The sequence below is a fragment of the Anolis sagrei genome, chromosome X, assembly GCF_037176765.1.
Source record: "Anolis sagrei isolate rAnoSag1 chromosome X, rAnoSag1.mat, whole genome shotgun sequence".
In the NCBI taxonomy this organism is placed as follows: Eukaryota; Metazoa; Chordata; class Lepidosauria; order Squamata; family Dactyloidae; genus Anolis; species Anolis sagrei.
The window spans coordinates 92,458,700-92,482,714 of NC_090034.1; the positions used below are offsets into that span (position 1 = coordinate 92,458,700).

Genomic DNA, 24,015 nt, shown 5'->3' on the forward strand with positions numbered 1-24,015 from the left:
AGGACCACCTGCAATAAGTGAAAATCCGTGAAGTAAGGACGCTCTGTCCACTTGGCAGCGGCTTCGTTTTCTTTGCCAAGTCTGCTGCTCGCCACCTTGGAGGCCCCTTGGGGGCCATTTATGGCACTGCCAGGCTGGACTAAGGCCTCGTCTGAGACCTCAGCCCAGCCTGGCAGTGCCATCAACAGAGCCCAAGGGGCCTCCGAGGCAGCAAGCTGCACATTCAGCGAAGAGGACAAGGCCGCTGCTGAGTGGATGGAGAAAAGCCCCAGAGTAAGGCCTAGCACCTTGGTCCTCCTCCCCTCCTCCTCCTCCTCCCACCCCCCGCCCCTCTTATTGTGGACTCGTGAAACAGTGAGCCTGCAATAAACGAACCGTGATATAGCGAGGGAACACTGTATACATGTTGCTCTACATTGCAAGTAGTAAACTACTTGTTCTGTACTGATCATTTGCATGGTATATTTTCTTTCTCTGGCAAGACAGTGTGTGGACTGATAAAAATGTGAACCACGCATGATTTTCCTTACGCCACAGATTCAAGGAGTTGTAGTCCACCAAGTGACTTTTAAAAGCCCTATAAAAGTATGTCACTGCCACACTATGCATATGAGAAAGGAGTCTCGGACTTTCTTGGAGCTGTAGTCCAAAAAGGACCTTTACCTAGACCTAGTTGGAAGACTGTTGCATTTAATTCTGCCTTCTTCTTCCTTGCAGTTGCCAGTCTGAGTGGTGGCGCCATTGCTGGAATTGTGATTGGCTCAGTCTTTGGGATGCTTCTGCTCCTTGTCCTCCTGTTCTTGCTGGCCTGGATGATTTGGCTCATTTGCCATCGGAGAGGTGAGCTGTTAAGCAATCAAATACAAAGGATTTGGTTCATCCATAATCTGACGTTGGCCAGGCAGAAGAAATGTTGTATAAGGAATGGCTACCATCAAATTACCTTCTTTCAACCAATTGGATTAGCAAACATTAAATTACTGTGCAGGGAGCCTCAGGTGGTGCAATGGGTTAAACTCTTGTGCCAGCAGGACAGTTCAAATGCAGGTTTCAATTCCCAGTATCACTTATGGTCAGTCAAGTTTATTCTGTGTTAATGCATAATAAAGTAGGCATTTGCGCACCATAATCAAGGCATTTGCGCACCATAATCAAGTAGGCATTTGCGCACCATAATCAAGAAGTTCTGCCTGAGGGGTTCAAAATGCATTTCTTAAGATTTTCTATTTTTCCTATTTTTCTAGGGGCTTTTGAGTATATATCTGCCATGCAAAAACATTTAGCTGGAGAGAGGTATTCTTTTAAAAATTCCACATGTTTGATATTTAAAGCAGCAGTATTGCGGGGAGGGGTGGGGTGGAGTCATCAAATACCAGAATAGGAGCATTTCACAAGGCAATACTTTATTGCAGGCTTTGTTAGTATAGCTGTCCCTCCTTATCCACTGATTCAATCATCCTCAGTTTGAAAAAAATAAAAAAAATAAAAAGCAAGCCTTGTTTTTGGCATTTTATACAAGGGATACCAAGTTGCAAGTTCACTTTATTATGGTCAGTGACCAGTTTGAGAGAAGAGGGATGTAAAGGGATGTAGTCCCATGCAAGCATAAGGGTTAAAAAGATTTAAGACTTTAAAATAGGTGTGTCATTGTTAGGACATTGAGATCTAAAGTAAAACCAATATACAGGATTATATTAAAACCAAAGGGATACCTTTTTGCAGTGCCATTGTATATAATGGGACTAGCACATCCACAGACTTTGATATCCATGGGCGGTAGTTGTGTGGAGATCCTGGAATCAACCCCTAAGCCAAAACCAAGGTTATAACAATATCTGTTATAGAACTCCAGTATGCTGATGACAAGGTCGTCTGTGCACATTCAGAAGAAGACCTACAAGCCACTCTAAACACCTTCGCCGAAGCATACGAGAAGCTCGGCCTGTCAATGAACATTGAGAAAACCAAAGTGCTATTCCAGCAGTCATCAGCCAATACCTCTCCAATGCCAGAAATACAGCTTAATGATATAACATTAGAAAATGTTGATCATTTCTGCTACCTTGGCAGCCACCTCTCCACAAACATCAACATTGACACTGAAATATAACACCGCCTGAGCTCTGCGAGTGCAGCTTTTTTCCAAATGAAGCAGAGAGTGTTTGTGGACCGGGACATCCATAGGGATACCAAGGTGCTTGTTTATAAAGCTATTGTCCTCCCAACCCTGCTATATGCCTGCGAAACGTGGTCTACCGACGTCACATGCAACCTCTGGAACGATTCCATCAGTGCTTCCTCCGGAAAATCCTGCAAAACTCTTGGGGAAACAAGCAGACAAATGTCAGCGTGCTGGAAGAAGCAAAGACCAGCAGCACTGAAGCGATGGTCCTCCACCATCAACTCTGCTGGACCAGTCACGTTGTTTGTATGCCCAACCACCATCTCCCAAAGCAGTTGCTCTACTCAGAACTCAAGAAAGGAAAACGGAATGTTGGTGGGCAGAAAAAGAGATTTAAAGATGAGCTCAAAGCCAACCTTAAAAACTCTGGCATAGACACTGAGAACTGGGAAGCCCTGGCCCTTGAGCGCTCCAGCTGGAGGTCAGCTGTGACCAGCAGTGCTGTAGAATTTGAAGAGGCACGAATGGAGGGAGAAAGAGAAATGTGCCAAAAGGAAGGTGCATCAAGCCAACCCCTACTGGGACCGCCTTCCACCTGGAAACCAATGCCCTCACTGCAAGAGAAGATGCAGATCAAGAATAGGGCTCCACAGTCACCTATGGACCCACCAGCACATTGATCTTGGAAGACTATCCTACTCGGACAAGGAGGGATCACCTAAGTAAGTAAAGTGTATATAATGGGACTAGCACATCCCCATACTTTGGTATCCACAGGCAGTAGTTGAGTGGAGATCCTGGCACCAACCCACAAGGTCCACTGCAGTAATAAATACTTAGAATGCAACCAATAAGTAAATGAATAAGAAAGCATGTGATGTTGTTCTAAACTTGTCATAGCTAATGAGGATCCATAGATGTCAGCTATTTAGGACTGAACCGTATGTGTATCTAAACATAATCCAGTGGCTAGAAAGAAGTACCTGGTACATTTTCCAGAATGACTTTGAGCATGAAGGGATGGTCAGCCTCTTGATGAAAAACCATAGTGATCTTGACTTTGTCCTTTGCAGCAAAGAACAAGAAAATTCCACTTGAGAGTCAGCAGCACTATCTGTCACGTCAGGTGAATCAAATAATACGCTTATATTCTCTCAGTCTTTCTCTTTCTCTCTCTCTTTGTTTGAGTGCATGTGCAATGTGAATATGTGTTAGGGATGTACAGACATTTTTGCTATTTCTAAGATTCTACTCAAGGCTGTCCATCTTGCTAAAGTGAGATGGCATCTCAAGGATTTTCCATCCCTCTTGGGATGTATCCTGTAGCTCAAAATGAGACTTTTCTTGGTCACGGACGGAGCTTTCCCAATTTATACAAAATTTGCTTTGTATAAACTTCTCTTTCTGTGAAAAAAAAGTAGTATTTTTTTCTTCTTGTGAATCTTAACACATACGCACAGCAAGTACGAGACAAATTGAATAACCACAAAGACAAACACACATACAAACCTTTCAATTGGCATTAATATTTTGGGTGCTTGGCAGTTTTTCATTGTTACAGAAAAATGCAACACCCACTTTGATGAGTTAACAGTGGTGAGTCCCCTCGACATACACAAAAAGCAAGCAAACCAACCTGGTAAATGGAGAAATTGGTTCAGGGATTAATGTTCTTTCCTTTATTTCACCATCTCTTGATTCTTCTGAGAATGACCCTTTGAGGTAATGGAATTAATGAAATTATTTTTAGCTATATAATCACCTGTGCACAAAGAACATGGATGAATAGTATCACCTATGAAAAATTAATATAACTGAGCCAAGTTACCTTGTCAAGCTGATTTCATGTATTTATTCCTTTGTTACACATACATCTTATTTTTCCAAGCAAAGCTGTTGTTTCACTCACTTATAGCTACACAACAACCTGGTGAGGTAGGCAGGTTGTGATTAATAGCAATACTATTTCCCAGTGTTGTGGCTCAGTGTTTAGGCTGCGAACTGGATGTCACTTCAGCCCTGCATCACACTAAGCTATGCATAGCTAGGTAACCTTTGGCTTTCAGAGATACACTAGAATTCCCATCAAGGTTCACCAATGGATAGGTTTCTAGAGCTGATGGTACCTGACATTCAGTGTGTGGAAACCCATGTATTCAATAGACTTGGGCCAAAATCACTGTTAACAAAAAGATTTGTAGTTTTCAGAAGGCCGTTTTTGTTTAATTTCCAAAAACGGAAAGGAGAAGAGAGAAACGAAAAGACCAGTGAAACTGATTCAGAGATATTTTCAGAAAGAGTTAAGTCCACAAAATACCTGATGCAAGGGGATCTGCCACAGTTTTTTCTCTCCCCCAGCAGAAGAAACCTCCTCCATTTTTTCTTGGAAAGTGACCTTCTCCTCCAGAGAGAGCCCTGGGAACTCGCTTTCCCAGTGGCACTTGTTGGGAATCAAGAGCTGTTAGGCTCAAAAATAACCCTCTCTGGGGGTGATTCCACCAAAAATATAGCAGAGTGCAGTGTACATGTAGTGTACATGTAGTGAGCAAGGATTGACTTCCATTCAGCAGGATGGAACAGGATTGCAGATCCACAATTCATAGGATCAAAAACAACATGTTTATTAAAGATAAAAGAAATCCATTCTAGATAGGAAAGGTTCTTGGAACTGACTAGCTTCACTCAGCTATCATCTAAGGAAAAAGAAAAAGGAAAAATAATAAAAGTTACTATATCTACTACATCTTTGCTTAGATAATGGCAAGATGCTTCCTCACTCTAGAAAAGACAAAGGAAGAAGAGACCTGAAAATGGGGACAGGCCACATGGCCAGCCCAGGACAATAAAAATACCTTTAAAGGGGGAAGTTACTTTTCCCTATAGGATTACATTCCTAGGTATTCAAATGGGGAGGAGATAGTGCCTTGCAAAGATCAGTGAGACAATTCCCCTTTTTAACTCCTCCTTAAACAACCTAGCTAAAGGAACTAGGGAAGGAATCCCTAAGTCTATCTAGACTAACTACTCATTGAGAGCTGGAGACATGTGCAGTCCGGGATGAAACCCAACAGCACTAGCATAGGGTGGCCATTGAATGTTCCCCTTGGAACATGTTGGGAGTTGAAGTTTTTCTCTTTCTGTGTCTCTCAGCCAATAAAAAGCCTGGTGGTGTCCATGCTCTGATTTGCTGAAGATGGACACAACTAGCGACTACAATTCCCAAATGTTATGGTTAAAATTTAAAATAATTCTTAAAAATCAGTAGTTTGGTGAATTGTTTGAAAGTTGGCAGGCCTGCAGTTGTAAACGAGGTCTACAAGCGAGGTAGGATTCATGCAGATAAACCTTAAAATGGCTGAGAATTGAGCCTTTAAAGTTTCCTATTGTAGCCAATAGGCTGTTTCTTTGCTGAGTGACACAGAAAACATCCCTTTCAAGTAACTTTCTGGTAAACAAAATGAGTGGGCAGATGAAAACAGACCTGAAAATGGCATGGCTTTTGGCCTGAATGCACATGCCTAGTATTCAATGGTCTAACATTTACTTTTTAGCCCCACATAGCTTAGGATCAGGACATCTAAAGGACCACTTTCTCCCATTTGAATCTGCCTGACTTTTATGACCTTTTGGACACTTCTTGGGTGTGCTCAATTCAATAAGGTGCAGTCAATGACTAAGTGTGCAGCTACAGTGTAGAATTACGACAGTTTGATACCACTTTAACTGCCATGGTGAATGCTATGGAGTTGTAGGTTGGTGAGTCACCAGCTCTCTTTGGCACAAAAGCCTAAAGTGCTTGTGAAGCTGTCACTCCCAGGATTGCACACCATTGAGCCATGGCAGTTAAAGTGGTGTCAAACTGCAGTAATTCTACACTGTGGATGCAAGCTAAGGTATAAAGGGGCATTTACAGAGATGGTATCTCTTGGATGGAAGAGCCTCTCTGAGATACCATCTTTTACGATACTTAAGGGCCAGTTCAAACTTCTTTTTAATAAGGTTTTAGATTGAATTATAGTGCACTGCTTAATGGATGTGCCATTTTACCACTTAGAAATTTAGAGCGTTGAGTGCTGTGTAATGATTTTTCCCTGCTGGTTATCTTGTTTCTATTTGTAAGTGCCAAGCACTTTAATTGTTCAACATTATTGCAGTTCGTATGTTTGATTTCATGTACACACATGGAAAAAGTAGCCAATAATTGTGAGAAATGAATCCCACAGCCTAATGAAATGCTCCCTGCTCTCCTTCCTCTCAATGCCATTTCAGTTTCCCAATGGCAACAAACTGGAGTCAAATGATCCTTCTTGGAGGAATTCCTGCTGGTCATCTGGAGACTCGGACATCTATGCCATTACATATGAGAAACACCTGGTCAAATATGGAGGCCCAACCTCTTTGGTAAATCCTGAGACTAACACTTTGCTAAGGGACAGTTTTTAGTGTATTAGATTTTACTTACTTTACTTAGGTGATCCCTCGTAGCTCAAGGATGATGGTTTCCAAGTGTAGTGTCTTGGTTGTGAGTCCCTAGGTGGCTGTGAAGCCCTATTATTGATCTGCATGTTCTCTTGCAGTGGGGACACCGATTTCCAGGGGAAGGTGATCCTGGTCAGGGTTGGCTTGAATGCCTTCCTCCCTTTTGACACATTTCTCCCTTTTGCCATTCATTTGTGCCTCTTCAAATTCTGCAGCACTGCTGGTCCCAGCTGACCTCCAGTTAGAGCGCTCAAGGTCCAGGGCTTCCCAGTTCTCAGTGTCTATGCCAAAGTTTTTAAGGTTGGCTTTAAGCCCATCTTTAAATGTCTTTTCCTTTCCACCAACGTTATGTTTCCCATTCTTGAATTGGGAGTATAGTAACTGCTGTGGGAGACGATGATTGGGCAGTGTTTTAGAAGTAGAGTTGAAAAGGGCTTGCTGCTTTCAAGTTCTCCTACATACAAGTTTCTTTTTCCTCCTGAACACAAAGAAATATGTGAATTTGGACTAGATTCCTCTCAAATAATAAATAAAAGGAAACCCCAAACTCAGGAAATTCATCTGGTGCAGATGTTCCTAATGTGGATTCATTGATGTTATTTCTGGCAGTCATAGTGGTGTTAAGAATGAGGAGATTTTCAGGGTGGCAAGCCTCAATCAGCACTATTGTGATTGAACACACAGGGCAATCTAAGAGTTAAACAGTCCAAACTCTTGGTCTGGATGGGCAAATCTGTGAATTTTATTTTTTCCAACATTCAGGTTCTAAAATTCTTTCCATTCAAGATGGAAAGAAATTTGCAATTTTTGATAACTTCTTGTCCAAATTTACAGACATTCTCATCCATCCCTGCTTCTGGCAAATTCGATGAAAAATATTGCTTGGGGCAATGGCATTTGTTGGGAATTTGAGCTTCTAGGCTCAAAATAATCCTCACTTGGGGTGATTCCACAAAAAGTATAGCAGAGTTCCAGAAGCACAGTTCATAACCAGCAGAAATTTACATGTGGTGAATTAAGATTAGCTTCAATTCAACAGGATGGTACAGAATTGCAGAGTCACAACTTTAGGCTCAAAAATATATTTATTGAAGTAAAAAGAAAACCATTCTAGATAGACAAGGTCTTGGAACTAACTAGCTTACTAAGCTATCTTATAAGGAAGGTAGAAGGATAAAATAAAATTTCCATGCAGCTACATTTTGTCTGGAGAATGACAAAATGCGTCCTCACTGAAAGGAAGACAAAGGCAGAAGAAAAAAGGGCCAAAATGGAGAATGATCACATGACCAACAAGGCAGGGCAATAAAAAAAAACCTTTAAAGAGGAAGTTACCCCATTCTTTATAAATATTACATTGCTACATCTTCAAAGGGGGGGGGGAGATAGTGGCAAGAGAAGAAGAGTAAAGACAGAGCCCCTTCTGGGATAAGTATGCATAGGAATGTGGTGGAAGGAATCCCTCACTCTAATCCTGTCTAATCTAGCTACTCATTGAGGACTGGAGACTTGTGCACTCAGGGGTGAAACCCAACAGCAATGACATCCATTTCAAGCACTTTTCTAACCTGTATTCTCTTTCCTTCCAATCCCTTCCAGCCCATCGGTACCACGGACAGCAGTCTTCCTCTCCCAGCTCCAAGACCTGGACCCAGACAAATACGCAGTGCTACCCAAGTCTGAAGTTGTTATGAGAGCATCTTGGGACGTTGACTCATGAAGAAGCATGTACCCCAAGCTGATAGCCACTGAAACAGGACCCAGGCATCCAAAGATGGAACTATGTCTCCTTCCCATGGTTTCCCTATTGAGAAACTGAGCACAGTGTATGAGATCAAGTTCTCTGGAATTAGAAACTTCGGTTTCCTGGAATGCGGATGGCAAATGAGCACAGAAAAGGAACTGAGTTTGCTAAGGCAGTTCCAGAGTGTGGCAGGGGCTCCTTCTTTGAGCAGAGGCTGGATGGTCATCTGTCAGGGGTGCTTTGAATGCAATTTTCCTGCTTCTTGGCAGAGGGTTGGACTGGATGGCCCATGAGGTCTCTTCCAACTGTATGATTCTAAGACAGCACTCCAGTTAACCCATGTAAGGGAAGAGTGAAATATTGGGTCTCAGAAGGGCATACTTTGTAGAGGTTGAATACAAAGAATTATTATGCAGTCACATAAAACCGGGGTGTCAAAAGCATTTTCACTGAGGGCCATATCAGCCTTATGGTTGTCTTCAAAGGGCTGTTGAATCCATGGATGGAGAATCCATGGATACAGAGGGCCAACTATATATATATATATATATATATATATATATATATATACACACACACACACACACACACACACACATACACACACACATACACACACACACACAGTGGTTGGTGCTCATTTTTTATTATTCACCATGCACACCAGGCATAATGGGAATTACAATCTAACAGCACTTGTGGCTCTGAGACTGGGGCATTTCAAAGTCAGACATCCTATTCACAAGACTTCTATCTTAATTCAAACTCCATGATCCTAACTGAAGAGAACAAACTGCACCCTTCCAATTTTTATTGTATCACAACCCCCATCACCTCTAGTCATGATGTCTGATGATGAATACAGGAGTTGTAATCCAGCATCTGGAGGGCCACACAAAATGACACAATAATAACAATAACTTTATTTTTATACCCCGCCATCATCTCCTCGAAGGGACTCGGGGCGGCTTACAAGCCCAAAATACAGATTAAAACACACAATAAAATCTAACAAGACAAAATAAAATCAAACGCAACATCAAAGAAACATTACAGTCACATCACACACTTAATATCATGGAGCAGGAGCCCCCGGTGATACAATGGGTTAAACCCTTGTGCCGGCAGGACTGAAGATCCAACAGATCAGAGGTTTGAATCTGAGGAGAAAATGGATGAGCTCCCTCTGTCAGCTCCAGCTCCCCATGTGGGGACATTAGAGAAGCCTCCCACAAGGATGGTAAAACATCAAAACATCCAGGTATCCTCTGAACAATGCCTTTGCAGATGGCCAATTCTCCCACACCAGAAGCTCCCACACCAGAAGCAGATGGTCAATTCTCCCACACCAATCGCTCCTGACACAAAAAAAATGTCATGGAGCAAAAGGGAATCCTGATATTGAGCTGCTGCATTGATGATAGGTTACAAGGAATCTTATGCTTCCCTTTAAGCAGAAGATTGTAGCAAACAAGACCCAACTGGTGCTATAAAATAAGTATTTGGAACAAAGCAGGGCTGATTCTTTGGGGAGGGTTGACCTTTGAGTGCTGTAATTCAAATGTGCCTTTTTTGCAAGACAACTCCAGGTTCTTATGTTCCATGATTGTAGGTTTCATCTGCCAACACTCTCCTTTCTGTTACCAAGTGTAGGACTACTATCAGGTTCCGTTCTGGAGTCTAGAAATTCCACTAGGACTCTCTGTTTTGAACTTGAATGGAAACTGTGGCAGTTGGTCCTTGAAGCTAGAAGAAAAGAGCTCATATCTTTGAGCTAGTATGAAGAACTTCTTACCTGAAATGGTCAGGTAAGATACTTTCTTCCTGAGATGGCAAGAAGAAAGTGCAACTTCCTTTGAAAGGCTGGCTTAAAGAAGGTCACTCTTCCTCTTGCAGGTTTAGGGTTGCCATACTACATACCTGGTTGGTATTTTTTAAAATATTCTTGCCATACTGCTTGGTGTCCATTTGTATTTCCAAGTTTCCTTTTACAATAAAAATAACTACAGTACGTCTTTAGGGATGATTTTGAAAGGGGAAACAACAGTGTAATTTATTGTCGAAGGCTTTCATGGTCAGAGTCACTGAGTTGTGAGTTTTCTGGGCTGTATGGCCATGTTCCAGAAGCATTCTCTCCTGATGTTTTGCCCACATCAATGGCAGGCACCCTGAGAGGTTGTGAGATCTGTTAGAAACTAGGCAAGTGGAATGTCCAGGGTGAGAGAAAGAACTTGTATGCCTGAGGCAGGTGTGAATGTTGCAATTGGCCACCTTAATTAGCATTGAACGGCCTTGTAGCTTCAAAGCCTGGCTGCCTTGAAGCTTCAAACCCCAGGCAGGAAGCAGCCAGGCTTTGAAGCTGCAAGGCTATTCAATGCTAATCAAGGCAGCCAATTGCATCATTCACACCTGTCTCATACACACAAGAGGTCTTTCTCCCATCCTGGACATTCCACAAATATATAAACCCCACTTGCCTAGTTTCCAACAGACCTCCCAACATCTGAGGATGCCTGCCTCCCAACATCTGAGGTGCAGGCGAAACATCAGGAGAGAATGCTTCAGGAATATGGACATACAGCTCAGAAAACTCACAATAACCCAACAGTGCGATTGCTTGACTTTTTCATACCCCATTGCATGACTTGCATGATATGAAAAATGTAGACCATTTGAATAGTGGGGGGGAGCAAAATGTAGCAACCAGGTGTTGATAACAGAAGACAGTTGTATTTCCTATGTGAATTTTGAGGATGCTAATTGATTTTCTTGGTTTGGGTTAGAGTATGGGTTCAGTGTAACCAGAAAAGTGCATCTTTTTTGTGGTGCTTGCAGGAAATTTCGTCTTCTGAAATAGTTTGGAAGATTAGACAAGCACCACCCAACAAAGGATTCCCCTAGGCAGGAACCAGCCAGGCTTTGAAGCTACAGGGCCATTAAGTGTTTAGCCTGAAGAAGAGAAGCCTGAGAGGAGACATAATAGCCATGTATAAATATGTGAGAGGAAGTCACAGGGAGGAGGGAGCAAGCTTGTTTTCTGCTGCCCTGGAGACTAAGATACAATGGAGCAATGGCTTCAAACTACAGGAAAGGAGTTTCCACCTGAACATTAGGAAGAACTTCCTAACTGTGGGAGCTGTTCAGCAGTGGAACTCTCTGCCTCAGAGTGTGGTGGAGGCTCCTTCTTTGGAAGCTTTTAAACAGAGGCTGGATGGCCATCTGTCAGGGGTGCTTTGAATGCAATTTTCCTGCTTGGCAGGGGGTTGGACTTAATGGCCCATGAGATCTCTTCCAACTCTATGATTTTATGAAATGCTAATCAAGGTGGCCAATTGCAACATTCACACTTGCCTTGAGCAGACAAGAATTCTTTCTCCCACCCTGGGACATTCCACAGATATATAAAGCTCACTTGCCAAGTTTCCAACTGACCTCACAACCTTTGAGAATACCTGCCAAAGATGTGGGCAAAACATCAGGAGAGAGTGCTTCTGAAACATAGCTATACAGCTCAGAAAACTCACCATAACCCAGTGATTCTGGCCATGAAAGCCTTTGACAACACATCAAACTTGCTTTGCTGGTGGCCAAGTTATACATAGAAATGGAGGTAGATTGGTTCAAAGCTTGTTTTTTCTCCATTCTGCTATTTCCTGCTGCAATTACAGCCCTGATAACTCAGCTGCATGTTCATTCATTTGTATCTGCGTGCGAGATCCTCAACAGTTGAGAGGGGTGTGGTGGGATTATTTGCAGCTTCACATTGGTTTTGCAGAATGAGCTGGAGCAAATTTTGTCTACTGGTTCTAACAATGCTGAGAGCTGAAAACAAGCCATGAAAAAAAAAGTAGAAAAGGAACACCCTGCAGCTCATTGTATAAAAGCAAAAGCAAAGCATCAAATAAACTCACAGAAGATGCTTCATGTTGTTGCTCTCCAAAACAAATGTAAGTTCCCCCGAAGGCCTGTGCAAAGGGGGCCATATTAAGAAAATTAAAACTGTTATATATTAACACAGTTTTAATTTTCTTACTAGCACAGTCCCTTTTGTGCAGGCATTAACAAGAGCTCTTGTTTGTTTCTGAATAGCAATACGAAGCGCCGTTAATGAATTTCTTCTGCTGTCGTGTAATTAAGGTGGAATGGCAGAGACAGAGCCTGGCCAGGCACAGAAACACATATAAGCAAACCCATTAAAACAAAATTTCAGGGTATGAAATCTCCCCCTCCCTGTCCTCTGAGGTCTAGGGAGTGAAAAGACACAAGAAAACCTCTTTCATCTCTCCAAGAATTGCCCCCAGTCACTATTTCTCCATTATTGATAGTGTGATAAGAGAACACCAGAAACGGGGATCACTTTTGCCTCTCCCTTCCTCAATGACCTCCTTCAAGGTTATTCTTTTCAGTGGGGCTCTCAAAAGTGGATAATTTATATATTTAGAACATTTATATCCCGTCCTTCTCAACCTCCGAAAAGGGACTCAGGACGGCTTCCAACAGGCAGCCATTCAGTGCCGATGCAATATAATACATATCCTAAAATACAGCCATATACATTAAAATAGCTAGAAATATACATTAAAAACAGTTCACCAGGTTAAAATCATCCAAATCAGACCACTGCGGTCAAATAAAGTCTTATCTTCACCAGTAAATTGGTCTATTCTGCAAATGCTTGATCCCATAGCCAGGATTTAAGTTTCTTCCAGAAGGTCAGGAGGGAGGGGGCAGATCTAACCTTATTGGGGAGGGAGTTCCACAGCCAAAGGGCCACCATGGAGAAGGCCCTGTCTCTCATCCTTACCAAACGTGACTGTGATGGTGATGGGACTGAGAGCAGTGCCTCCCCGGATGATCTTAAGGTCCTTGGTGGTTCATAGAGGGAGATATGTTTGGATAGGTACAGTGTTCCCTCACTTATCATTGGGGTTCTGTTCCAGGACCACCCGGGATAAGTGAAAATCCGTGAAGTAGGGACACCATATTAATTTTAATATACATTATTTTATATATTTTATATATTATTTTCTTACCCGTGCTTCCTTACCCGCCTCCCGGCCCATTATATATATATATATATATATATATATATATATATATATATATATAATATTTTCAAAAACCCGCGAAATCGAGTCCGCTAAAAGTGAACTGTGAAGTAGCGAAGGAACACTGTAAACTGCACAGGAACCATTTAGAGCCTTATAGGGTAAAACCAGCACTTTGAATTATGCTCGGAAACTAATATGCAGCTAATGGAGCTTGCATAACAAAGGAGTTGTACACTCCCTGTATCCTGCTCCCATGAGCAACCTGGCTGCTGAAGATTGGACTAGCTGGAGCTATTGAGCAGTCTTCAGAGTCAACCCCACATAGTGTGTGTTGCAGTAGTCTATTGGGATGTAACCAGAGCGTGGACCACCGTAGCCAAGTCAGACCTCCCAAGATACGGGCGCAGCTGCTGCAAAAGTTTTAATTGTGCAAAAGCTCCCCTGGCCACCACTGAAACCTGGGGTTCCAGGCTCAGCAATGAGTCCATGATCACTCCCAGGCTGTGAACCTGCACCTTCAGGAGGAGTGTAACCCCATCAAGCACAAGCTGTAACCTGTATTTATTCTTGTGTCAGAAGCAAATTGAAGGTACAGTTGTAATGTATTTAAAAGCACAAACCAAGTTAAAAACTTGGCATTATAATAAATGTCCTTTGACCAGCAGCTGGCCACTTGAAGTGCCTCTGGTGAAGGTCCTCCATTGCATGGGGCAGAGCTCAGACTACATTGTAGTAAGTAGTCTGTGGTTTGTTCTTCTCCACACTGGCATGCCATGGACTCCACTTTGTAGCCCCATTTTTTAAGGTCTCGTGTTGCCAGAGCACAGCCTGTTCAACACCTTCCAGGTTGCCCAATCGTCTGTGTGCCCAAGAGGGAGTTTCTCATCTGGTCTCAGCCACTCAGTAAGGTGCTGGGTTTTAACCTGCCACTTTTGGATTCTTGCTTGATGAATTCAGAATCCAGAGCTGATCGGGTATTAAAAAGGTAAAGGCTTTCCCCTGACATTAAGTCCAGTCATGTCCAACTCTGAGGGTTGGCGCTCATTTTCATTTCTAACCCGACGAGCCGGCGTGTCCATAGACACCTCCAAGGTCATGTGGCTGGCATGACTGCATGAAGCACCATTACTTTTACACTGGAGCAGTACCAATTGATCTATTAACATTTGCATGTTTTCAAACTGCTAGGTTGGCAGAAGCTGGGCCTGACAGCAGAAGCTCATGCTGCTTCCGGGATTTGAACCTGCGACCTTTTGGTCAACAAGCTCAGCTGCTCAGCAGTTTAACCCACTGCGCCATTTGTATCCTGTCCTTCTAAACCCCCGGGGGGGGGGGGGGGGGGTCAGGGCAGCTTACAACAGCAGCAATTCGATGCCAACAATATACAAACACATTATAATACAACGTTACAACGTAAATAAAACAATTTAAAACATTATTAATCATATAACCAAATCCGAGTTTAATTCAACAACCAACAACCCAGTCCAATGCCTCTCCATAATCAAATATCAAAAACATTGTAGTTATTAGGCATGTGCAATCCATGGAATGGTTCTGAAGTATTTACAAAACTAGGGGGCACTGGTGCTTTGCTTCTACAGTGTTGCTAAAGTTCTAGTGGTGAAAATTTCAGAACTCTAACAAACTTTCAAAATTTCATTATTTTGTTATTGGCGATTTTTATGACAGACTCAATTAGGAACTGCCATTTATAACAAAATTTAGCAACACTTTAGAAGCAAATCTCCAGCACCCCCTAGTTTTGTAAGTACTTTTGAACCATTTAGAACAGGGGTCCCCAAACTTTTTGAACAGAGGGCCGGGTCACAGTCCCTCAAACTGTTGGAGGGCCGGATTATAATTTGAAAAAAAAAACATGAATGAATTCCTATCCACACCTCAAATATCTTATTTGTAGTGCAAAAAACACTTTAAATAATACAATAATTAAAATGAAGAACTATTTTAACAAATATAAACTTAGAAGTTTAGAATAAATATAAACCTAGCAGTTTGAAAACATGCAAATGTGAGTAGATCAATAGCAGGATCTCTGGCAATCTCTGGCAGGAAGGTAACAGTGCTCCATGCAGTCATGCTGGCCACATGACCTTGGAGGTGTCTATGGACAACACTGGCTCTTTGGCTTAGAAATGGAGATGAGCAGCAGAGTCCCAGAGTCGGACATGACTGGATTTATGGCCTCCCCCCCCCCCTCCTGTTTCCGGAATGCTGCGAGGCCGCATCCCAAAGGGAGAAGAGGCTGGGCCCACGGAGGCGGAGGGCAAAGCAGGCCCAAGCCACTTTGCCCGCCACCTCCCCCTCTTCGCCCACCGCCTCCCTCCCCCTTCGCCCGCCTCTCACCCTTCTCCACAGCCCGCGGGCCGGATAGATGCCCTCGAGGGGACGGATCCGGCCCGCAGGCCGTAGTTTGGGGACCCCTGATTTAGAACCATGCATTGCCCATGCCTAGCAGTTAGTACCAAACCAGCTACCTGAAAGCCTGGTCCCAAAACCATGTTTTGAGCTTCTTCCTAAAGGAGAGGAGGGATGGTGCTGACCTAATTTTGCTGAGGAGCGTATTCCATAGGTGGGGGCCACCACCGAGAAAGCCCTGTCTCTTGTTCCCACTGAACATGTTTGCAAAGATCAAGAGCAGGGCGTTCCCAGACGATCTTAGATTCCGAGACGGGACGTAGAGGGAGATAATGTTTGGACAGGTAAGCTGGGCCAAGACCCTGTTCTCCAGTGTAGTAGTCCAACAGTCAAACCACAACACCACAATGCTTCTAGCTGAGAAATGAATATTGGAGTTCACTTTGGGAAAGATGGAAGAAGGCTACACACTTGACTTCTGAATAAGTGTTACCTCCACTGGTTTGTTCTATGACCTTTGTTTTTATCCCAGCTTTCATCAGGGATTTCTCTGCTCCCGCTTCCTGGATGCTGACAAATTTCAGAAGAGGTGTTGGACCCATCAGCATAACAGCACAGGGTTGCTCTCTTGGCAAAAGGAACAACGTGGACGGTTTTCCTCTCCCTTTTCGCATCTTCCGAGAGATTCACCTACCATTCTGTCCCGCCACCTCCCCCCGCCCCCCTCGGATGAGCTTTTGGTATTTAGCCCTGCTAATCTGTCCTGATAGCTGACTCCCTCCTGGCTCTTCAATCATTTTTGTTGCTTTTAAATGGGAGCTGTGATGAAAGCTAAATGAATAGCAGCTCCATGATGGGCAATTGCTCTGATTGGAGACAGCCCAGGGGAGGCAGGGGGAGAGAACTGGTCAGGTTGGAGATGAGTTGTGAGGGGGCTGCAAGGAGACTGATAGGAACTCTGGCATCCCTGGGAGGAATGGATGGCTTAGAGAGGACAGGCCATCACAGCAAGCTGCTTTATAATTTCCTTCCAGTCACTCAATATCGCTAAGAATATTCCAAAGCAGAGGTGTGGCTGAGACTAAACCGGGGCCTTCTCCTCAGATGATCACCCTCTCTTTGGGACACCATTGTTTAATTGTTCCTCAGCTTTGGGGTGCATATCTTGCCACGTCATATTATAATAATAATATAATAAGAATAATATATTGTCGAAGGCTTTCATGGGTGGAATCACTGGGTTGTTGTAGGTTTTTTCAGGCTGTATGGCCATGTTCTAGAGGCATTCTCTCCTAATGTTTCACCTGCATCTGTGGAGGATGCTTGCCATAGATGCAGGTGAAACATCAGGAGAGAATGCCTCTAGAACATGGCCATATAGCCTGAAAAAACCTACAACAACCCAGAATAAGAATAATAACTTCCTATCCACCTCTCCCAGTGGATCAAGGTTGGAGGACAACAACAAATCTGGACAAATAACACCAGCAAAAAGAAAAATTCTAATAAATATTTAAAATAATCAACGCATACTTTAAAATCCACAATTTAAGAACCCCATGGATTCAAATGTATCTAAAATACACCTAAGGCATAGATGCAGGCAAAACGGCAGGAGAGAATGCCTCTAAAACATGGCCATATAGCCCAAAAAAACCTACAACAACCCAGAATAAGAATAATAACTTCCTATCCATCTCTCCCGGTGGATCAAGGTTGGAGGACAACAACAAATCTGGACAAATAACACCAGCAAAAAGAAAAATCCTAATAAATATTTAAAATAATTAACGCATACTTTAAAATCCATAATTTAAGAACCCAATGGATTCAAATGTATCTAAAATACACCTAAGGCACATTACAAACCAAAGAATTTTTAAGTTATAGATTTTAAAGTACAGTATATGCTGATTGGGATCCCCTTGTGGTGCAGCAGGTTAAACTGCTGAGCTGCTGAACTTGCTGACCGAAAGATTGGTGGTTCAAATACAGGGAGCAGGGTGAGCTCCCACTGTTGGCTCCAGCTTCTGACAACCTAGCAGTTCGATAACATGCAAGTGTTCGTAGAGCAATAGGTACCACTTCGGTGGGAAGGTAATGGCACTCCATGCAGTCATGCTGGCCACATGACCTGGGAGGTGTTTACGGACAACCCCGGCTCTTCGGCTTAGAAATGGAGATGGGCATCACCCCGAGAGTCAGACTTGACTAGACTTAATGTCAAGGGAAACTTTTACCTTTACTTTTATATGCTGATTGTTATTAAGGATGAAGATATACCCTTAGTTCCTTAACATGATCATTTTAAGATTAAAATACAAACAATTATTATTCCTACCCTTTGCTCCTTTGGCTGAGCATATGATTTCACAATCTCAGTTATGAATGCATATCCATTTGTAATTTATCTGTATTTATGATCCCTACATATAGAGTAGTGTAGGAACTACATTACAGTCCCCAGTATTACTTTATGGGGCAGCAGTTCCTGCAAGCAACTGAGGTGAGTTTTCCTATGACTACAGAGGTAGTCATGAGGAGACAGCAAAGCCTGGAGAAGACAACTATGCTGGGGAAAGTGGAAGGTAAAAGGAAGAGGGGCCGACCAAGGGCAAGATGGATGGATGGCATCCTTGAAGTGACTGGATTGACCTTGAAGGAGCTGGGTGTGGTGACAGCCGACAGGGAGCTCTGGCGTGGGCTGGTCCATGAGGTCACGAAGAGTCGGAGACGACTGAACGAATGAACGACAACACAGAGGTATCAGGCTGATGTTTCCACCCCTTCCCATGAGTGATCTCCAGAAGCAGGATCCTGCTTGCAATTCCTTCTTACACTAGAAATTACTTGGAGTCGGGGTGGAAACGTGACTTTGCTGTGTCCCAGTTAACAGTACACAAGACCACTCACACAGTAGCTGCTGTCTGATAAGTCAAGACAGGGGGGTCAGGATAGGAAATATTATTATCTATACAACCAAATTAGTTAACTAAGTGTTTGGGGCACATTTCACCTTTCTCTAATGACTTCATTATGGCATACATGGCTTTCTTCCTCCTTATTTATGGCCTCACAACAACCCTGCAAGGTAGAAAGGGAATCGGCTCAGAGTTTCCCAAAAAAATTTCAAAGCTCTGCCCAGGTGGCACAGTGGGTTAAACCGCTGAGCGGCTGAACTTGCTGACCAAAAGTTTGGTGGTTTGAATCCAGGGTGTAGAATGAGCTCTCGCTGATAAGCCCAGCTTCTGCCAACATAACAGTTCAAAAACATGCAATAGGTACCACCTTGGTGGGTAGGTAACGGCACTCCATGCTGGCCACATGATCTAGAAGGTGTCTACGGAAAATGCTGGCTCTTCAGCTTAGGAATGGAAATGAGCACCATCTCCCAGAGTTGGACATGACTGGACTTAATGTCAGAGGAAACCTTTACCTTTACCTATAGGAACTAGAAGTTGGATCATTCACCTTCTAGTCCATACTCTAACCATACCACTTGTTTTCATGTAGGGCTTGAGAAAGGAAGGAAGGGATGACTTGTGAATGGCTTTTGCAGAACACCATCAGTTAATCAGAGTATGTGGTGTAATGGTTTGAGTACTGGTCTGAGATACAGGGAGACCTGGGTTTGAATCCAAGCTCAGACATAGAAGCCCAGTGGGTGAACTTGGACACTCTCTTGGTTTCAGAGAAAGGCAAAGGGAAACCACCTTGGAACAAATCTTGCCATGAAAAGCACTTTAGGATCACCATAAATCAGAAATAACTTAAAGGCACATAACAACAATGACTGCTCATTCATCTGTTAAATATTTTGTTATATCAACTGAAAGCTATCACTGATTCTCTTGAGGCAGAATTGGAAATGAGAAATAAAAGACACTTAAGAGGAACACTGTGATAGACATTGTTCACTGAAAGCAGGCACTGCAAAGGCCTTTGGGGCCTGATGCGAATGCAACGGGAGCACCTTTGTTGTTATTAAGGCAGTTTCAGCAAGGACTTCTTTGGACACAGGCCATGTCAGGCTGCATTACAATATCCCTTCACTGTAGTTTAGATATCTACATGTGGTGATACACTACACCAACACTATTCTTCAACCCCTCTGCAGAATAGCAATCTTGCACAACACAAGCCAACACAACTGCATTACGCAGTGTTGCTATATGTGCAACTTTACTTAAGCTCCTATCTGGAGCCCCCCCCCCCGGAGGTGTAATGTGCTGGCAGGACTGAAGACCTACAGGTTACAGGTTCGAATTTGGAGAGAGCGCGGATGAGGTCTCTCTGTCAGCTCCAGCCCCCTTGTGGGGATATAAGAGAAGCCTCCCACAAAGATGGTAAAACAGCAAAAGATCTGGGCAACATCCTTGCAGACGGCCAATTTTTCACACCAGGAGCGGCTAGCAGTTTCTCAAGTTGCTCCTGACAAAAGAAAAACATACAGATATAATCTACTGTGCTATAGAGAATAATTAACACAATGTGCACATGCGCTATTAAAACAAAATGCCATCAATTGCCTCCCATATTGCATTGCTTGGAAAGATTTGGATTACAATTGCAAGTTATGCACAGAATTCAGGAAAGTTATCTTTTGGACTATAGCTCCCAGAATCCCCATTTGGCTCATCCTTCTGGCTGAGGAATTATGAAGAAGGTAATCAAATTTAAAGTTTTCCAAATTCTGTGATACAGGGATTTGTATATGTTTTCTTCTGCATCTTATGCTTTGGGAGGAAGGAAACGTATACAGGTTACCTTGGCAGCCACCTCTCCACAAAAGTCAATGCCAGAGATACAGCTTAATGGTGTAACATTAGAAAATGTTGACCATTTCCGCTACCTTGCCAGCCACCTCTCCACCAAAGTCAACATTGACACCGGAATACAACACTGCCTGAACTCTGCAAGTGCAGCATTTTTCTGAATGAAGCACAAAGTGTTTGAGGACTGGGACGTCCGTAGGGATACCAAGGTGCTTGTTTATAAAGTGATTGTCCTCCCAACCCTGCTATATGCCTGCAAAATGTGTACTATCTACAGACGTCACATGCAACTCCTGGAACAATTGCCTGAAAATCCTGAAAATCTCATGGGAGACAGGCAGACAAAGGTCAGCATACTGGAGGAAGCAAAGACCACCAGTATTGAAGTGATGGTCCTCCGCCATCAACGCTGCTAGATTGGCCATGTTGTCCGAATCCCAAAGCAGTTACTCTGCTCCGAACTCAAGAATGGAAACGGAATGTTAGAGGACAGGAAAAGAGATTTAAAGATCAGCTCAAAGCCAACCTTAAGAACTGTGGCATAGACACTGAGAACTGGGAAGCCCTGGCCCTTCAGCATTCTAACTGGAGGTCAGCTGTGATCAGCAGTGCTGCAGAATTTGAAGAGGCATGCACTGAGTTTTTCCTAGTGTTTAAGTGGAATCTCATTTCCTGTCATTTGAACACATTGCTCTGAGTCCTAGTTTTTAGGGCAGCAGAAAACAAGCCTACTCCCTCTTCCTTCTGACATCCTTTCACATATTTATACATTGAAGCGATGCTCCTTCACCATCAACTCTGCTGGACTGGCCATGTCCGATTACCATCTCCCAAAGCAGCTACTCTACTCCAAACTCAGGAATGGGAAACGGATTATTGGTGGACAGGAAAAGAGATTTAAAGATGGGCTCAAAGCCAACCTTAAAAACTGTGGCATAGACACTGAGAACTGGAAAGCCTTAGCCCTTGAGTGCTCTAACTGGAGGTCAGCTGTGACCAGCAGTGCTGCAAAATTCGAAGAGACATGAACTGAGAGTGAAAGAGAGAAACATGTCAAGAGGAAGGCACGTCAAGCCAACCCCAAATGGGACCACCTTCCATCTGAAAACTGATGCCCTCACTGCAGGAGAACATGCGGATCAAGAATAGGGCTCCACAGTCAACTACATACCCACTGTCAGGACATTGCACTTGGATGACAATCTTACTCAGACAACAAGGATCACCTAAGTATGCTTTGGGAAAAGTGGGTGACTGGCAATGGCAAAGCAGGGTATTTACGTAGCAGGAAGGCTAATTCCTTTAGTCCGACCCCTACAGAGATTGATTCATATAGCTCCGACTTCTCATCTAGTCTGGTCTTTTCTTTAAGACGCTTAACAGTTTCAGCAGACAGCATTGCCCTGCATGTTACACAGGCGTCCTTTGTCTCAAGGAAGATAGCAGATTTTCTGGTCTTCTGTGAAGCCTGATAATTGGGTTGTAAAATAATAAATACATTTCTCTCTCCCCTGTCTATATTGTGGCCAGGGAAATAAATAACACCCTACATCTTCTACTTTATTTTGTGTACAAATGCAAAGATGTTCGCTTTGTGAAATGCCCCTATATTTTTCATAGAAGAATGCTGAACTCCTAAGCTGGTGATAGATTTTCTAAAAATGCCTCGGCAGGCAATGATCAATCTTGTAAGAAATGTACTCTCAGGAGGAGCAACTATTTTGAATTTTTGCCAGTTTTAAATTGACCACAAATGTAAAGATCGTGTCTTTGTGGAAGATTTTTTTTTTTGAGGGTGGGGGAGCAGAGTGGATGACTAGTTCTTGTCTATTGATCCAACAGGATGAGATGATAAATTATATTCTAAGCTTAACGCCTTGTACTTCATTGACCAAGGTGCCAGGATCTCACCTTGAGGATGGGTTATAGCTTACTGGCAGAGTAAGTGCTTTGTGGGCAAAAGGCTGCAGATCCAATCCCTGGCAATTTTTGAGAGCACCTTAACTAAAGTACTAGAGAGCTCCTACCAGACAATGTGGACAATGTAGAACTGAATGGGTGAGTAGAATTTTTTTGTTTGTCAGGAGCAACTTGAGAAACTGCAGGCCGCTTCTGGTGTAAAAGAATTGCCCGTCTGCAAGGATGTTGCTCAGGGGACACCTGAATGGTTTACCATCCTGTGGCAGGCTTCTCTCATGTCTTCACATGAGAAGCTGGAGCTGACAGACAGGAGCTCACCTTGATCCCCGGATCTGAGCCGCTGACCTTTCAGTTGGCAGTTCTGCCAGCACAAGGGGGCTCCGATGAGTAGAATTATCTCACTCAATAACTTTCCCTCTTTGTTTGAATCCTTAATATTATCTTAAAGACTTGATGCATCTATGCTTTGTAATCTGCTAGGGAATCGGTTCTCTGTCCTATAACCCTCCAAGATAAATCTGATGGGAACATTGGAGATGTTCTAAGTGGATGCCCTCAGGATCTGAAACTTTTCCCCCAGACAAGTTAGATTATTTGTTTATTTACCATATTTATATACCACCCTTCCAACTCGGAGACAACTCGAGGTGGTTTACAGTCGGCAGTAAATGCCTCCAAGCAACATAAATACAGTTTTTTTTTAATTTATTTACAATATTTATATTCCGCCCTTCTCACCCTGAAGGGGACTCAGGGCGGATTACAATGCACACATATATGGCAAACATTCAATGCCAAAAACACACAACAAATATAGACAGACAGCCAGAGGCTATTTAACTTTTCTGGCCACCAGGGGAGCTGTCGCTTTCACTGTCCCTCTGCGACACTGATGAAGTACTTCTGCATTCCCTGCATGCTTTGTTGCAGTGCTTTGCTGGAGTCTTTTTTATGGCCTCGTAAATTAGTTAAATTAGTCTCCCCATACATAGGTGGTACCCAGTTTTCCTATTTGACAGATGCAATTGTCTTTCAGGTGGCAAAGGTCGACAAAAAGCTACACAATTGGTTGGAAGCTCACTCTGACCCGGGCTGGTTTCGAACGCATGACATTTTGGTCAGAAGTGATCGTAATGCAGCTGACACTCAGCCAGCTGCACCACAGTCCCAGTGTTAAAAACATTACATATAATATAAACCATATAAAAGCAATAAAACAATAAAAAACATAAAACAAAAGTCCTCAGCGTCTCATCACTAAAATCATTTTTCCATCGCATCAGCCAATCGTTCAGTGGATCTCAATTAGTCTGTTACACTGCATCTGTAAATGCCTGCTCAAACAGCCAGGTTTTGACTCTCCTTTGAAATGTTAGGAGGGAGGGGCCGAACTAATATCCCTAGGGAGGACGTTCCATAGCTGAAGGGCCACCACTGAAAAGGCCCTGTCTCTCATTCCCGCCAATCGCATCTGCAAAGGGGGGGGGGGATCAAGAGTAGGGCCTCACCAGACGATCTTAAGCGCCTAGATGGTTCATAGGGAGA

General features: G+C 43.2%; 1 protein-coding gene across 1 annotated transcript in view; it reads left to right on the forward strand.

Annotated features, from left to right (window-relative positions):
- The window catches only part of LOC137094853 (V-set and immunoglobulin domain-containing protein 10-like), a 35,836-nt gene extending 26,971 nt beyond the window's left edge, over nucleotides 1–8,865 (forward strand). Inside the window, exons 7-10 of the mRNA XM_067460771.1 lie at nucleotides 718–840; nucleotides 3,196–3,248; nucleotides 6,392–6,523; nucleotides 8,201–8,865. Of these exons, the coding sequence (XP_067316872.1) occupies nucleotides 718–840; nucleotides 3,196–3,248; nucleotides 6,392–6,523; nucleotides 8,201–8,284 (392 nt within the window). The 3' untranslated portion in view covers nucleotides 8,285–8,865. The remainder of the gene's footprint in view (nucleotides 1–717; nucleotides 841–3,195; nucleotides 3,249–6,391; nucleotides 6,524–8,200) is intronic.
- The last annotated feature ends 15,150 nt before the right edge of the window (nucleotides 8,866–24,015 follow it).